Source organism: Brachypodium distachyon, chromosome 1, assembly GCF_000005505.3.
Source record: "Brachypodium distachyon strain Bd21 chromosome 1, Brachypodium_distachyon_v3.0, whole genome shotgun sequence".
Lineage (NCBI taxonomy): Eukaryota > Viridiplantae > Streptophyta > Magnoliopsida > Poales > Poaceae > Brachypodium > Brachypodium distachyon.
The window spans coordinates 34,833,076-34,849,201 of record NC_016131.3 but is presented as its reverse complement, the minus strand read 5'-3'; the positions used below and the strand labels follow the sequence as shown (position 1 = coordinate 34,849,201).

The 16,126-nt window shown below is 49.4% G+C and overlaps 1 protein-coding gene across 1 annotated transcript; it reads right to left on the bottom strand.

Moving 5' to 3' along the window:
- Positions 1-3,220: 3,220 nt before the first annotated feature.
- LOC104582166 lies at positions 3,221-3,724 on the bottom strand. Its single transcript, XM_010231524.1, has one exon. It carries the CDS (start codon positions 3,722-3,724, stop codon positions 3,221-3,223), a length of 504 nt encoding a protein of 167 aa, XP_010229826.1.
- Between the last annotated feature and the right edge of the window lie 12,402 nt (positions 3,725-16,126).

The following is a 16,126-nucleotide window of genomic DNA, read 5'->3' as shown; positions in this document are numbered from 1 at the left end:
CCCAACGGTTTACCTTCCGGTTGTGATAGCGTCTGAGGTGTTGTTGATAAATGGCTGACCGGGATAAAGCCAATTTCCGTGCTTCTTCGAGCAGGTCGACATCATTTTCTCGGGCTTCCTTTGCCTCGGCCTCCATATACATGGTTACTCGCGGGGAGTCATGCTGGATGTTGGCTGGTAAGACAGCTTCTGCCCCGTAGACGAGGAAAAATGGCGTATAGCATGTGGAACGATTCGGGGTTGTCTTGAGACTCCACAACACGGCCGGGAGCTCATCCAGCCAACATCCTGGAGTGCGCTCAAGTGGCTTAATTAGCCGAGGCTTTATGCCGGCTAAAACCAAGCCGTTTGCTCTCTCAACTTGCCGATTGGACTGAGGATGCGCTACGGAAGCGACATCAAGCCGGATCATCTTCTCCACACAGAATCGTGCAAAAGCTGCTTCTACGAAGTTTGTTCCATTATCTGTGATGATACTATGCGGGTAACCGTATCTCAAGATGATATCTTTTAAAAATGACACTGCTGTTTCGCCATCACACTTCTGTACTGGCTTCACCTCGATCCATTTGGTGAACTTGTCCACCATGACCAGGATATGTGTCATGTTTCCTCGTGCCGGCTTGAAAGGTCCCACCATATCCAAACACCAAACAGCAAACGGCCAAGTGATTAGTATTGTCTTGAGTTCAAATGCCGGCATATGGACTTTGCTGGCATATCTCTGGCAACCGTTGCACTTCCTGACCATATCTTCTGCCTCTTATAGCGCACTCGGAAAGTAAAAACCGTGCTGATATGCCTTAGCAACTAACGTTCTTGAGGACACATGATGGCCGCACTCGCCTTGATGAATATCCCGGAGGATTTCTTGTCCTTCTTCTGGCTCGACACAACATTGCAACACGTTGGTGACACTTGTCTTGTATAGTTCGCCGTTGATAATGGTGTACGCCTTCGCTCTCCTCTGAACCTGCCTTGTCGACACTTCATCTTCCGGCAGGCTTCCATCTTTGATGTATGACATGATTGGTTGTGCCCAAGCCAGCACAGGACGAGTTATGAATGTCGGCTCGTCTATTTCCATCGGTTCAATTCCCATTGCCTCGGCCGAGTTAGGGCGCTCAGTCCCCGGGTTACCAGAACCACTGCCACTATCGATGTCCATTGGTGTAACCTCGGCCTCCGAGTTTGCCAGAATAAATATTGATTCCGTCTTTGGTAACGGCTTGATCGAAGGCTTGCGTAGATGTTCCAGCGCTATGACGGCCGGGATGGCCTGCCGCGTTGATCCCAGCTTCGACAGAGTATCAGCTGCTTCATTCTCTGCCCGGGGTATGTGATGGAACTCACAACCTTCAAAGTGACTGCTGATTTTTTGCACATGAAAGCGATATAGCGCCATATTGGCATCCAATGCATCCCAATTGCCAGAGGTTTGCTGTATCACCAGGTCGGAATCACTGAAACACTGGTGAATACCAATTTCTCGTACTCGGCGACATTATTGGATGCCGCGAAATGAATTTGCAACACATACTTCAGTTGATCATGCTTAGGCGAGGTGAGGACTATGCCGGCACCCAGTCCGCTCTTCATCTTGGAGCCATCGAAATGCATTTTCCAATAATTGGTCTCAGGTGGTGGTGGCTCATACTCCATCTCGACCCAGTCAACTAGGAAATCCGCCAACGCCTAAGACTTTACAGCATCTCGTCTGTCAAACTGCAGTGTGTAGGGTGCTAACTCAATAGCCCATTTGGTTATTCGGCCACTTGCATCTTTGTTACTCATGATCTCCGAGATAGGAGCTTCACATATTACCCGGATTTGGTGTGCTTCAAAATAATGTTTCAGCTTCTTTGCCGCCATATAAACGGCGTACGCCATCTTCTGGTAGTGAGGGTAGTTCTGCTTTGATGATGATAGTACTTCACTTAAATAATATACCGGCCTCTGTACTGACTTGCCGTCTTCATCTCTTTCCACCACTATGACAGCGCTGACAACCCGGTTTGTTACTGCTACATACAGTAACATTGGTTCTCGGGCCACCGGTGAAGCTAATATTGGCGTCATAGCAATCATCTTGTTCAACTCTTGAAAAGCCACTTCTGCTTGTTGGGTCCACACAAATTTGTCAGTTTTCTTCATCAGCTGGTATAAGGGTATTGCCTTTTCACCCAGCAGACTAACAAAATGACTCAATGATGCTAGGCATCCGGTGAATTTTTGTACGACCTTGAGACATCTCGGCGACTTCATTCTCTCTATGGCAGAAATTTTTACATGATTTGTTTCTATGCCTCGGCTTGACACCAGAAATCCGAGTAACTTTCCAGCCGGCACACCGAATGTGCACTTGGTTGGGTTTACCTTCATTCAGAACCTTCTCAGATTTGCAAATGTTTATCGGATATCATCTAGGAGCGTGCTGCTCTCTTTGGTTTTTATGACGACATCGTCGACATACACCTGCACATTTTTGCCTAGTTGCTCATGCAAGCATTTCTGCATACATCTCTGATAAGTAGGCCCTGCACTTCTCAAACCAAACGGCATAGTGCGATAGCAATAAGCCCCGAACGGGGTGATAAATGATGTCTTTATTTGATCATTAAGGTTCAGCGGTATATGCATCTACAAAAGACAACAACTCACACCTGGCAGTGGAGTCGATCACTTGATCGATCCAAGGTAGTGGAAAAGGATCCTTAGGGCATGCCTTGTTCAAATTGGTGTATTCGATACACATGCGCCATACTTTGGCCGCGGTTGCGTCATCTTTCTTCTTCTCGACCATGACTGGGTTGGCCAACGAGTCGGGATGTATAACTTCCATGATGAAGCCGGCAGCTAAAAGACGGGATATCTCTTCCGATATGATTTTCTTTCTGTCATCGACGAAGCGTCGAACGGGCTATTTCACCGGTCTTGCGTCTGGCCTGACATGTAGTGAGTGCTCAGCCCACTCCGTCGGCACACCCGACAGGTCTTGGTTTGACCATGCAAAGATGTCCCGATTCTCACAGAGGAAGTCAGTGAGCTCGCCTTCCTATTTCTTGGTCAGGCAGGCACCAATGATGACGGTGCGGTCCGGGAACTTGCTGTCGACCGGTATCTTCTTCGTCTCTTTTGCCGCCTGGAAGGCCACACTGCCATACGGGTTAGTCACAGCCGGCAGAGCGGTCTCCGCCGACTGAGCCAGTGCCACCACTTCCTACTGCTTCTTCTTCTCTCCGGCAATGACCAGCGATTCGGCCAAAGCAGAACCCGCAGCCATGCACTCCATTGAACGCTTGTAGTTGTCGGATATAGTTATTGTAACATTTGGCCCCGGCATCTTCATCTTTAAGTAGCCAATGTGAGTTGTCGCCATAAACTTGGCCAATGCCGGTCTGCCCATCAGCGCATGATACGAGCTGTTGAGATCCACCACTTCAAATACCAAATTCTCTGTCCGACAATTCTCCCTTGTGCCGAATAAGACGTCAACTCGGATTTTGCCCACCGGTGCACACAACACTCTTGGCACAATACCGTGGAAGGTAGTCCGGCTGGGCTCAAGCATGTTATCGATAATGCCGAGTTTGAGCATTGTGTCTCGGTACATGATGTTAATGCTGCTCCCATTATCAATGAGAACCCGGGTGAACTTGATGTTGCTGTCAGGCCCGATGAGTGTCGGATCAACCACCAGAGCGTAGCCACCAGGATTCGGCATGACTCTAGGATGATCAGACCGGTTCCAACAGAACTCCTACTCCAACCAGTACATGAACTTAGGTGCATACTGCAGTGACTTCTATCTCACGCCGACGCTGGCCTTGCTTGGTCTTGTCTTATCCTAATCCAAACTAGGGTCACGTTCCTGCAGGCAACACATTGCTCTGGTACCATCTGAAGCGATACCCCTTCACCAAGGGTTCGATCTCTGTGCTTACTTGTGCTAGTCCCTAGATCGACTCACTAGCACACACAGTTCAAGATGTAATACCAAGATACAAATGTCAAAAATACTTTATTACATCGTATCATCCAGAACTTAAATTGTACTTACAAACTTGCATGACCTCTAGGGCCAGCATAAAACAAATACTGTTTTAACATCATAAAACAATGTTTCAAAATACTGCAGCGGAAAAGGGTAGAACATAAGGGCCACACTACTCCAAGGTGAGAGCATGTTGGAATGTAAGCACATGACCCATGACAAAACGACGAACCTCACTCATCGTCGGATCCACCTGCATTTTTAATTGCAGCCACTACGTGGTCAAAACATTTGAATGTATTGGCAAGCTCACTAGAGTTATAAAGGACCTACCAAGTACATGCATAGTTTGGCTAAGTGGGGTTTGGCTATTTCGCATAAAAGCATCATTATTCAAATCCTATCATTTTTAGATAAATAGCTTTGAATTCTATTGGACACGGGGTAGAAACACCCATGCTCCTATTAACCTAGGCACATTGAGTAGAAACATCAATGCTCCTACCCAGTTCAATCCATTCATTTTATTAGGAAATTGGAATGAGTGAGCCCTTCCTTACAGCTCCAATATCTAGTTGCTCATAAATTTCCGTAACCGGGGACACGGCTAAGTACTTAGTTTGACACTCTCGAGAGGTGATAGACATTACCCACAAGAAATCGATGTGTTAATCCCTTACTGTCCTCCAGATGGAGTAGCAACGGCATCGATTACAGGAATTTTCAGAACATATTCCCCCAAACCACCTGAGGGACGCGTTCCAACCTACACTGCTACATACCGATGTCACCTCGGATCCAGATTCATATTTCTTACATCCATCCTGGCAGAGCCCATAATACCATGTGGTTGTACTGGAAGCTACTAAACAGGAAACTAGTCCAGTCTCTGGTTATCCCGGGTGGCATCCCACATTGTGACGCAGCGCTCCCCGAATCGCACGGGAAGACGACCATGGACGCTCCTGAATCACACGGAGAGACGACTGAGCGGGCCCCATAGAAATGGACCTAACGTCAGGACATCCAAATACTCAAAGCAGCCCACCCAGGACGGTTCATTGAATTACTTGTTTTGCCATACACTAGGAAAACTATATTTTTAATTAAATAGTATCACATTGTAATAATATCACCCTCGTATATTATCATAGCATAGCATTTTATTATTACGATGGCAATTGGTGGTGAAGGTCATGACAAAGGTATCCTATACAACTAGGACAGATCATAGCTAGCATAAATACAATAATAATCCTAACAATGCAACTAATAAAATCTAGTGCATAATAAAATAATGGGTAAATGATCAAAGTGAACTTGCCTTGATAGTAGTTGGTATTCAGGCACTCTTCGCAATCACACAGTTCGCTCTTTGAGAAAACTATACAATCAAGCAAACATACACATACATAAACCCACCATACAAGCAAAAGAATATGTATGTCATGATGCAATGCAAAACTTGTGACATTAGTTTGGTTTATTTTATTTGGGTGATCTACTGATCCAAAGCATTGATAATTAAGCACATGCAATTAGGGTTTTCAAGCAAAAACAAAAGCTAGGGTTTAAACCCTAAAATGAGGTTTTATTTGCATCTGCAAAGTAATTTAATTCAAAATATTTATTTATCTGTCCCATTGGACAGAGGACAATAAAACAAAATTTTGGGCACTGGTTTCATTCAAAAAGGACTTCTAGTTAATTAGTTATGATTTAAATGGCATAAAACCCTAATCTGTAATTTGAATGTGATTCAAATATTCAAATTTGAATCTGGACAGTGCCAAAAGATTCTGCACTTCCTAAGGATTCCAAAAAGGTGTGGATCATTAAATTTGAAGTTACAGGGGCCTATCTGCAAAAGTGTCTTTTAATTAATCCGGGGGATTAAAATTAGATTTTTATTTTATAAAAATAGATGCCACGTGGCGCGTTCCTATTCGTTGGTACCGGTTTGGTTTAAGTGAATAAGGATGATCTAATCTACACCGTTGATCAACGATCGGATGGACGAGGGGCTAGGGTTTTTATCGGGCGGCGGCGGCGGTCACCGGAGACGGAGGAGATGGCGGCGCGGGCACGGGCGTGGCGGCGCGGGGTGCTCCGGCGACGTGGGCACAACGGGGAAGCGACGGGCGAGGGCGGCGCGGCACGGCGGAGACGGGGCACGGTCGGCGTGGGCTCGGGCGGCGCGGGTCGGCGCCTAGGACGAGACGGGCGGGCGGCGTGCGGGGTGCTCCGACGAGGCTGGTGACGCGGGGAGTTCACGGGGAGACACGGCGTAGCACGGCAGAGACGGGGGCGCGGTCGGGGACGGCGGGGTCGGCGCCTACGACGAAGACGGGCGGACGGCGCGGTCGGACTCCGGCGAGAAAACGGGGCGGCCTGGCGGCGCGATTGGATGGGGAAACAAGGGGGAAAGAGAGAGGGGGTCGCGGGGATTATAAAGACGTGCTCGGGGCTGCAAAATGAAGGTCGGAGGAGGAGATTGCGGCGGCGAGAGCGCGGGGACGGCGGCCGGAAATCGCGGCGGTGGCGCGGTGCTTTCCTTCCGGGGAGAAGCCCCTGACAGGTGGGCCCCACCTGTCAGCAGGGGCGGGCGCGCGCGGGCGGCCGGGATGGCGGGGCTGGTCGGGCGCGGTCGAACTGGGCCGGTTCGGCCCAAAATGGCCGGGCCGGTCCGGTTTACCCTTTCTTTTCTTTTTTTCTTTTAGACCTTTTCTTTTTCTGTTTTTCTCATTTCTTTGATATCTTTTGATTTTGAACTCCAAATTGGTCCAAATAAATCCCAGAAAATTTGTAAAATCATGTTCTACCATGATACAACTTTTGGAAGTAGTTTCTCTTCAAAATAAAATATATAAAAATACATTTGCCCTATAAATGCCTTTAGGGCTATATATCCATTTAAATAAAATACTTTTTCAACTCCAAATAATTATCCAAAAATTATGGGATAGCTTATATATGCAATAAACCCCTTTTATACTTAAACCTTAATGGTTTGAAGATCCAAAGCTCAAATGGGTGTAAACCCTAGTGTTTAAAATGAAACAAAAATCTTTCCAAAGCCCTTTTGAGATTCAAATTTGATTTCAAATATGCAATTGTGGCATGATGCTTATGAATGCAATGCTCATGTAAAGGTTTGAAATTTTGGGATGTTACATGCGCATTGGCGCCTGTGAGTGGCGGCGGCGTAGGTAGCCGATTTGCTTCGCCCTTCTTGGCCCGTTGCATCCAACTGCATTGCCGGGTTGTATGATTCGCCGGCTTGCTTGGATTGGTCGTGTGGAAACGACAAGGCTGATCAAGCATCATCTCGAACGTGTACTTCTGCTTATCTTGCCACGGCTTCTTCTCTTCTCCTTTCTTGGCCCACTGCTGATTCCCAGTCTTCTGTCGCTGGCTATTACCGGCATCAGGCTGATCTTGGATCACAGCCACATGAGCTGGCCCATACCGGTAATCCGGCCTATCATCCATTCTCTTGTTTCTATGATCTTGATGATCATTTCTCCGGAATGTCGACTGCTCTCTGTGCGACTCTGCCGGCATCAGTGACGGCTGGGTTGGGTCTCCCAACGCAGACATATATGCAACCTTGATCATCTCGGCCAAAGTGGCCGGTATTTCCTTTGCAGCTTCTGCAACAACATGCTGCCATGTCAGCATCCTTGGGAAAACCACGCAATGGCCTGCGATTCCACAATCCCTTCACAGGAATTGCGAAGATTATTCCATCTCGTCAGGTACACTCGGTCGGTCTCGTTGTCTCTCTGCTTGCACGTAGACAATTGCTGAGGGCGATTAGGGCTCTTGTACGTGCTGGTGAAGTTGCTAACAAAAGCTTCTTTGAAATCTATCCAACAGTTGATGCTGCCTCAGGCAGATTGTTCAGCCAAATCCTGGCTGGCCCTTCTAGCATTTGGGGTACGTAGCGTACTGCCCATCTGCGATTGCCTCCCGCTGACGTGGTTATGACTAACCACATATTCGACTCGAGCATACCCAGTACAGCCCAGCTGGGGGCCCACAAGGAAGCCTACCTCGACTCCAGGAGATTACATGCCAAATCTTGTGACTCAAGACAAGGAAGGTTAATTAGAGTATATCTCCTCATTGTAACCGACTTGGACTCCACCTGAGACCTGAGTTCCTGCATATATAAAGGACTAGGAGGGGGAGCCAAGAGGAAACCCCCCAACTTAGATACAAGTCGCCTAGACGCACTCGGCGACTCGGTTCATCTAGACTCTGCGGCACCTTATTTTATTCGACTCATCAATAAAGATCCGACAAGCAGGACGTAGGGGTATTACCTCATCGAGGGCCCTGAACCTGGGTAAATTGTGTCCCTTGTGTCCTTGTTAGCCGACGAGTTCGCCAACACACACTCATCTTTCCTTGATACAAGTCCATCAATATGGACATTGTCGAAGTTACATCTCCATTAACTTTTATTAGCTTCCTTAGGTCACAATTGTTTTTGTTTCCCTAATGTACTCCGGTACTCAATAAAGTTTTCAATAAATCTCTTCACAGAGAACTCTCATTTACTTTTTGGGCTCGCTACCTACTTGGTGGCCCCGCCCAAGCTTGCTGTAACATTTTAGCGCAAGCCAAACAACGCTCGATTCGCAGCTCTGCTCCATTCAAAAGGATGGGCCGAAGGAATACCATGTCTTGGACACACCTGACACTCGGGAGTTGCGTCCAATCGACTCTAATACATGTCTTGGACGCACCCGACACTCGGGGGCTGCATCCAATCGACTCTAATGCCTGTCTTGGACGCACCCCACACTCGGGGGCTGCGTCCAATCGACTCTAATACATGTCTTGGACGCACCCGACACTCGGGGGCTGCATCCAATCGACTCTAAAGCATGTCTTGGACGCACCCGACACTCGGGGGCTGCGTCCAATCGACTCTAACACATGCCTTGGATGCACCCGACACTCGGGGGCTGCGTCCAATCGACTCTATATCTTGGACGCACACGACACTAGGAAGCTCCGACCAGATAGCAAGTAAACAAAGTGCTACCCGTGCGAATAAAGCTCACTTGGGTCCACGCTCGACTACTCATAGTCGACCACGGACCCGGGGGCTACTCCCACCGGGAGCGCTGGTCGCGCACCTGGTAAACGCCATTCGCGTTCCTGCACTCTTCAGACTCAGGGGAGGATAAAAGGATCTCAGCATCACTCCCACCGGGAGTCTTCAAGGCGAAATTGACATTCAGATTCAATTATAATACAAAAGCTTTTTCTACAAGAAATCAAGATACAATCTTTGAGTACATAACTTGAGTCCGGTCTCCACTGCAAACAGTCGTCACCAGACTCGGGGGCTACTCCCACCAGGAGCACTGGTCGCGCACCCGGTAGAATCTATACTACTACCATTTACTGAGGACTTGGCGGTCGACGTTGTCGCGCTATGAGATCTTCTTCTTTCCAGTAACGCCAGCCGATGATTCTCGCCACCTGTTCATAAACAGCATTGAAATGAGGTCGCAGATCGATTTCATCGCCCGGGTCACCAGGAAGCTCCGATATTCAGCTAAGATCGAGTCGAGGGTATTGGACCCGCACAAACGCCAAGGCTATCTTCGCCCCCCGGATTAGCTGACGGTACATCAGCTCCCGAAAGACGCTATCTTGCCCAAGCTTTCGGGTCAGCTTGCTTAGCTCTTGGGGCACCTCTTCCAACGGCCAGAATGCCTGATAAATCGCCTTCAAAGTCTCTCAGTGGGAGTTGAAGAAGCTTTTGTTTTGATCTATGCGGTCTCGCAAAAGCATGAGGTCATGACCCCTCGGTCGGTCAAACCAGAACGATATCGGTCGATCGTCTGACAAGCGTTCAGGGCACTGTTTACCCAATCTTGCTCGGCTCGCGGGTCGGCCTGCACAGCCGCAAACAACTCATGTATGTAAAGCAAAAGCCAAAAAGAAGAAGATCCAAGCAAAAAGGAGGCAGCGGCTCACATTGAAGCTGAGAACTCAGCCCGCGAAGCTTCTCGAAGACAAACTCTTCCCGGGCGGCAGACGCTTTCAACTTGGTCTTGGCAATCTGCAACTCGCTCACGGCCCTTCGACTCTCCATTGTCGAGTTTTTGGCCTGGGTTTTGGCTTCTTGGAGGCGTCGATGAAGGAACTCAAGTTCGCTTCGAGTCTTGTCCAGGGAAGGAACCTCCTTTGGAGCCGTCGACTCCGCGGTTTCCGGAGGGAGCATCTCAGCCGAGACCACGGCTCTCGCGATATTCGGCTCAGGTGTCACAACCCTCTCTGTGTCTACCTCGATTGTCGAAGTCGCGGGCTCTTTCTGCCACTGTAGAAGAGAAATACCCCCTTTTCAGTCCCGGAGAGGATTCAAAGACACGAGTCTTAACTAAAAGCAAGTAGTCCGACTCATATCAGTGCAAAGGAACAAGCATGTTTATTTATTAATATTGCTCACATTAGAGCAAGAACGATATAAAAAAAAGAAAAATACAAGGAGGATAGGCGAAAGCCTAAAGAAGTCTAAGCCTCAAGCTGGGCCCACCTCCTGGCTCGGCGCAGGAGTCGACGATGGTGGAGCCGCTCCTCCCTCAGATGCCATGCTCCCCAGCAGAGCCGACAGCTGGGCCGCCAGTTCTTCCCCGAGCTGGAAGTAAGGCGTCAAGGCCACCTCCTCCCCACTAGGTAACAAGGGAACGGCCGAAGCCACCTTCCGCAGCACATCTTCGCCGATGCCGTGTGCTAACGCTAACACGAACATCGACTCCGCACCGGAGTGGGTCTGAACCCAGCTAAACTCGTCCAGAGGATCCAGGTCAGCGCTGAAAAACTCTACTAGTTTCCCTAGCGACTCAGGCACCGGCTCATCAGGAAAAAAAATCCCGAACAAACCAGTGAGCACCCGGGAAGCTCCCTGGACTCCAGTCGCCGCTCGAGAGCAGACGCTTGCCACAGCGTCAATGACCCTGTCGAGTGAACCTTCACTCGAAGGTAGGAAACCTGACAAGGAAAGCAGGCCTGCAAAAGAAGCCAAAGCGTTAACAATATATCCAAATGAGTGGATTCAACTATGATATTCTTACCTGCGACAGGACCAATGACTCCTTGGAGTCGGACGGCTCTCGTCTTCTCCTTCTCGGCCTCCTTGCCGAGAAGGGCGCCCGAAGCTTCTTGGGCGAGGTGTTTTTCGGCCTCCAGCTTCTTTGTCGACTCCCTGGCTAGATCAGCAAGCTTCTTCTCCAAGCTCTTGGATTGAAGCTCGGCGGCGTCCTTGAGGGAGTTAGCCTGAGAAAGGAGATCTAGACGACAAAACAGTAAGACACAATAGTTTTTCGACTCAAAGAAAGACTAAGCTAGAAGCATTACCTTGAGCAGACCTCAGCTCCTGCTGGCTTCGCTCCAAGTCTTGGCGAAGCTGATCTCGCTCAGCCGTCACCGCATCATAGCGATCAACAACCTCTGTTATGGAGCGGATGATCGGCTGCGACAATGATCACGTCAGCATCTGACTCATACTCCCACCGGGAGAGTAAAACTCTTTAACAAAAGAAGTTTACTTGACAAAAAGGACTCAAGACTTATGGGACTAGCCGAAGTCGAGGGAGCCGCTTCGGCTCCATGCTTCTCCAAGTGAGTCGACGAGCGGGACAACCTTTGGGGTTGACGCTCACCACTCACTGAAGAAGGCGCCTCAGGCATCGATCCCTGAGGCTCGAACGTCTGGACGACAATCGAGGGACCCGAAGCTTTCGGGTCCGACCAAGTGGGCTCAATAGCCTGGGTCGTTGGTTGGTCACCCGAGGCCACAGAGCTGGCAAAGGAAAACAGCTAGTTCAGTATTCAGATTACACTATTTAGAGAGCTGATGTATGAAGAATCATCTACCTGGCATGGATGACTCGGCCAAGAAGGCCAAATCGGCGAACATGCGTTGGGCCGCCTGTCTTGGTCTTTTTGGCTGCAGGAGGAGGAGACGAGGTCGCAGCGGGTGGACCCTCGACACCCGTCGACTGATCATCAGACTTGGGGTTTGACTCCCTGCTGCGCTTCCTCCTCGTCTCTAGGGCAACCTCTTCAGTCTCGGAGTCGCTAGCCTGCTCTGGCGACTCCGAGGACTCGTCGGCGAGCTCCTCCCCTGCAGGAGGAGGTTGACTCAAGGGATCTTCGAGTCCCTACAACTAGCAAGCGGATCAGCAGCTTATAAATACAAGCTCACAACGGCAGAAATACAAGTTACCTCTTCCCTTGGCCTGTCAGGGCCATAAGGGACCACTGGCGAGTCGATCTTGCCCGGAGTCGCGTCGATCAGGTTCGTTAACCCTCGCACCCGCGACTCCAGTTCCCTCAGAGATAGTTCTTCCGCATTCACCCGAGTGAGATCTCCGGGTCCTTCGAATGACCACATCGGGTGAACGCAAGCCTGCAGTGGCTGGATCCTCATCCTGAGGAACAAAGCTATCAGGTGAACACCTGTCAACCCCTGTCCCATAAGGGAGTGCATCTTAGCCATCAGGGGAGTCGCCTTAGAGTCCTCTGTAGGCGTCAGTTCGTGGCTCCATGCCACCGTCTTCTTTGCCTTCTTCTTGATTGAGAAGGCAGGAAGACTCGGATCGGCACCCGGGGCGTCAGAGTGGACGTAGAACCACTTCGACCTCCAGCCTTGCACAGATTCGCGCTGTTGGAGGGAGAAGTATTTGGCGTCGGGCCGTACATGTAGGCTGACGCTCCCAACGGCGTCCGCCATCTGGCCCTTGATCATAAAGATCCGCTTCCAGAGCCGCCAATGAGGGCTTACCCCCAAGAAGCATTCGCACAGCGTGATGAAGCACGCAACATGCAAATAAGAATTGGGGGGAAAATCATGAAGTTACAGCCCATAGGCTAGCAGCATAGCATGGAAAAAGGTATGAAGGGGAAAAGAGAGCCCTCGAAGCACATAATCGAGGAAGACAACCCACTCACCTAGCAACGGTTGCGGGTATTCCTCCTTTGTCAGGAAGCGAACCCCGTCAGGGGCCCTCGGCAACAATCCCTCGTCCTGGAGTTCTAGGATCTTAACGCGATTGTCGGCCACCACGGGCCAGGGAACAACTCCCTTGCCGGCATCTCCTTTGCCGACATCAGTCTTAGAACCTGCGGTCTTGGTCTTGCCCATCTCTGGATGGTGTGAGATTCTAGCTCACTGAAGGAACTCGCAAGAGTTTCTGGGCTATGGAAGCAGGGAACTCTAGCGCCTGGGCTGATTTCGCGAGGAAAAAGAAGGGTAAAAGGCATTTCTCTTTCACCGTCCTCCTTTTATAGGCTGAATCTGACCGAAGAATCCGGTCCGCGAGATCCATATCTTGGCCACGTGTCCCACATCGATCAGGAAGTGAAGCGGTGAAAACAAAAACGGCCACCCATCTTTCGGGCGCAAGAATTCATGAAATCATTATGCCTTATTTACTGCGCGAAGTGTGACCGTTTGCCCACTGACGCACGCCAACAGTACGCCTAGCTGTCAGGCTAGATTGTGCGCCCGGTCACATCTATTGACCCAACGGCAATTCACTTTCAACAGGTACGTCATCAGTGATGGAGTCTGACTCAAATATCATGACTCAAAAGCTATCTCTCGTATAGGGAGGTGGAGTTGAATCATAAGAATGGGACTCGTCTTGAGTCTCGATTATGAATACTAAATACTCTCATTCGAATCACGATTTAATCAGTTGATACTTTATATTAAAGACTTCATACGGTCAACTATTGTTTATTCTTTATTCACAACAGTAAAAACAGGGTAATGACCTTGGTACAAGGCAGTCGGTTTCATATAATCGACTCAATTGAGTCGCACCAGCTGCGACACCTCAGTTGTTTATGCTCATTCGCACAATAGTAAGCCTCTTGGGTTTCATCCAAAGAGCCTGGAGCCGCACCAGCTGCGCTGCTCTGGTAAACCCCATGCTCATTGCATGAAGATAAGCCTCATGGATCATTCCCTCGAGCTTGAAATCGTACCAGCTGCGTATTTTAGTAAATCCATGCTCATTGCATGAAGATAAGACCCGAAAATTCTCTTACGGGCCTGGAATCGTACCAGCTACATTATTTCCAGTCAAATCCATACTCATTGTATGAAGGTAAGTCCTAAAAATTAGGCTTGGATATGCATATCGGCCGCATCCCTCTGGCAACAATTTTCACTTAAGGGTCGCTCCATGTAACCATGTTCATTACATGAAAATAACACCCGTAGGCTTCCTATAGGGCCTGGAAATGTACCATCTGCGTATTTCCAGTACAAGTAATCTTGACGAACGAGTCGAGTACTTAAAAACTGGAATTTGACTCTATAAGACCCCAGCAAGCTAAGTCACAATTCACCAGTTGCCAGGTTCGAGCCCGGGGACTCGAATGCTGATGAAAGCTAGTGTTGTTTTCGCCCTAGAGCGATTAACTGGACTCGACTTCTCGAGTATCTGGGCACATTAAATATATATCCCTATGATTTCTACTCACCGCATTGATTCACTATCAGATCATATTGTTAAACATTAAAGCATCAACCCAGACATTCTCTGAGTCAAATACTTCTCATTCGAAGTACGAGTCGGTAAAATGCCAAAGTCTGCAGTAGTATGCAACTGGCTCAACAGCAGAATAAGCTCATTCTTTATGGGAAAAGTCCCTAGTCGAGTCTTCGACTCAACCAGGCACTTGAGGGCTACTGACGTGGTTATGACTAAGCACATACTCGACTCGAGCATACCCAGTACAACCCAGCTGGGGGCCCACAAGGAAGCCTACCTTGACTCCAGGAGTCTACATGCCAAATCTTGCGACTCAAGACAAGGAAGGTTAATTAGAGTATATTTTCTCATTGTAACCGACTTAGACTCCACCTGAGACTTGAGTTCCTGCATATATAAAGGACCAGGAGGGGGAGCCAAGAGGACACCCCCCAACTTAGATACAAGTCGCCTAGAAGCACTCGGCAACTCGGTGCATCTAGACTCTGTGGCACCCTATTGTAATGGACTCATCAATACAGATCCGACAAGCAGGACGTAGGGGTATTACCTCATCGAGGGCCCTGAACCTGGAAAAATTGTGTCCCCTGTGTCCTTGTTAGCCGACGAGTTCGCCAACACACACTCATCTTTCCTTGATACAAGTCCATCAATATGGACATTGTCGAAGTTACATCTTCGTCACCCGCCACATCCACTGCGGTGACATAATCTTCCAGCCAGTCTTCCGGCTTGGTGCTGCCGTCATATGTTCTCGTGTCCCTGGGTAGCTAGAAACCCGGAGCAAGTGTCTCTCTCATGATCTGATAAGCAAAGCAGCATGGTCCAGAAGTTCCGACAGATAGATTCTGTCGAGCCGATGGCGGGCATCGAGCGGCGACACTTGCCGGTTTCCCACTCGAGCTCCGAGTGGGCCAACGTTGTCACGCTCTCGCCTAAGATAGCCATCTTCTCCCATGGCCGAGTATCCTTCATTGTAACGGTCTTGCCTTTGATCCTCACCTCAATACAGGGGGTTGCGCCCGGCACCTTGCTGACCCGCAGCAGTATTGGGCGCGGGACCCCGAGGTCGGTGTCCATGTCCCTCCGAGTGATGTTCTTGCGGGTCTCGGCGATTGTTGCCAAGATGTAGGCTACTTTGACCATCATCAACTCGCCTGGCAACTTGCTTCCCGGCGAATGCTGGATCATAATGATCCAGCCATTTGTCTCGGCCGGAGTTAACACTCTTATCCCATCTCCCACCGACATTGGGTGAAGACGCTTTCTTGTCGGCTCGGCCACCCGCGCCTGCGGCCGAGTGAATGATCTGGGATGCGCCCGGTTTGCCATGCAACTTCATGTACGCCTCATTTTGCTCGTTAGCGATATGAAGCAACTCCTTCACATGCTGATGCTGTACTCGGAGCGCCTCTCCTGTGAGGTTAGGCAACTCTTCTACTGCAGCCTCGGCAGCCCTGAGGTTTTTAACAGGAGGGCTATATTTCGGCTTCAGTGCCGATGCATAGCTTCCCGACATAGCAAGTGCAACTCTACCATCCCTAGCTGTCTCGGCATTCAAGTTCTTGCCCCGGTAACGCACCTCTCCTACTCGGCTAGGGTT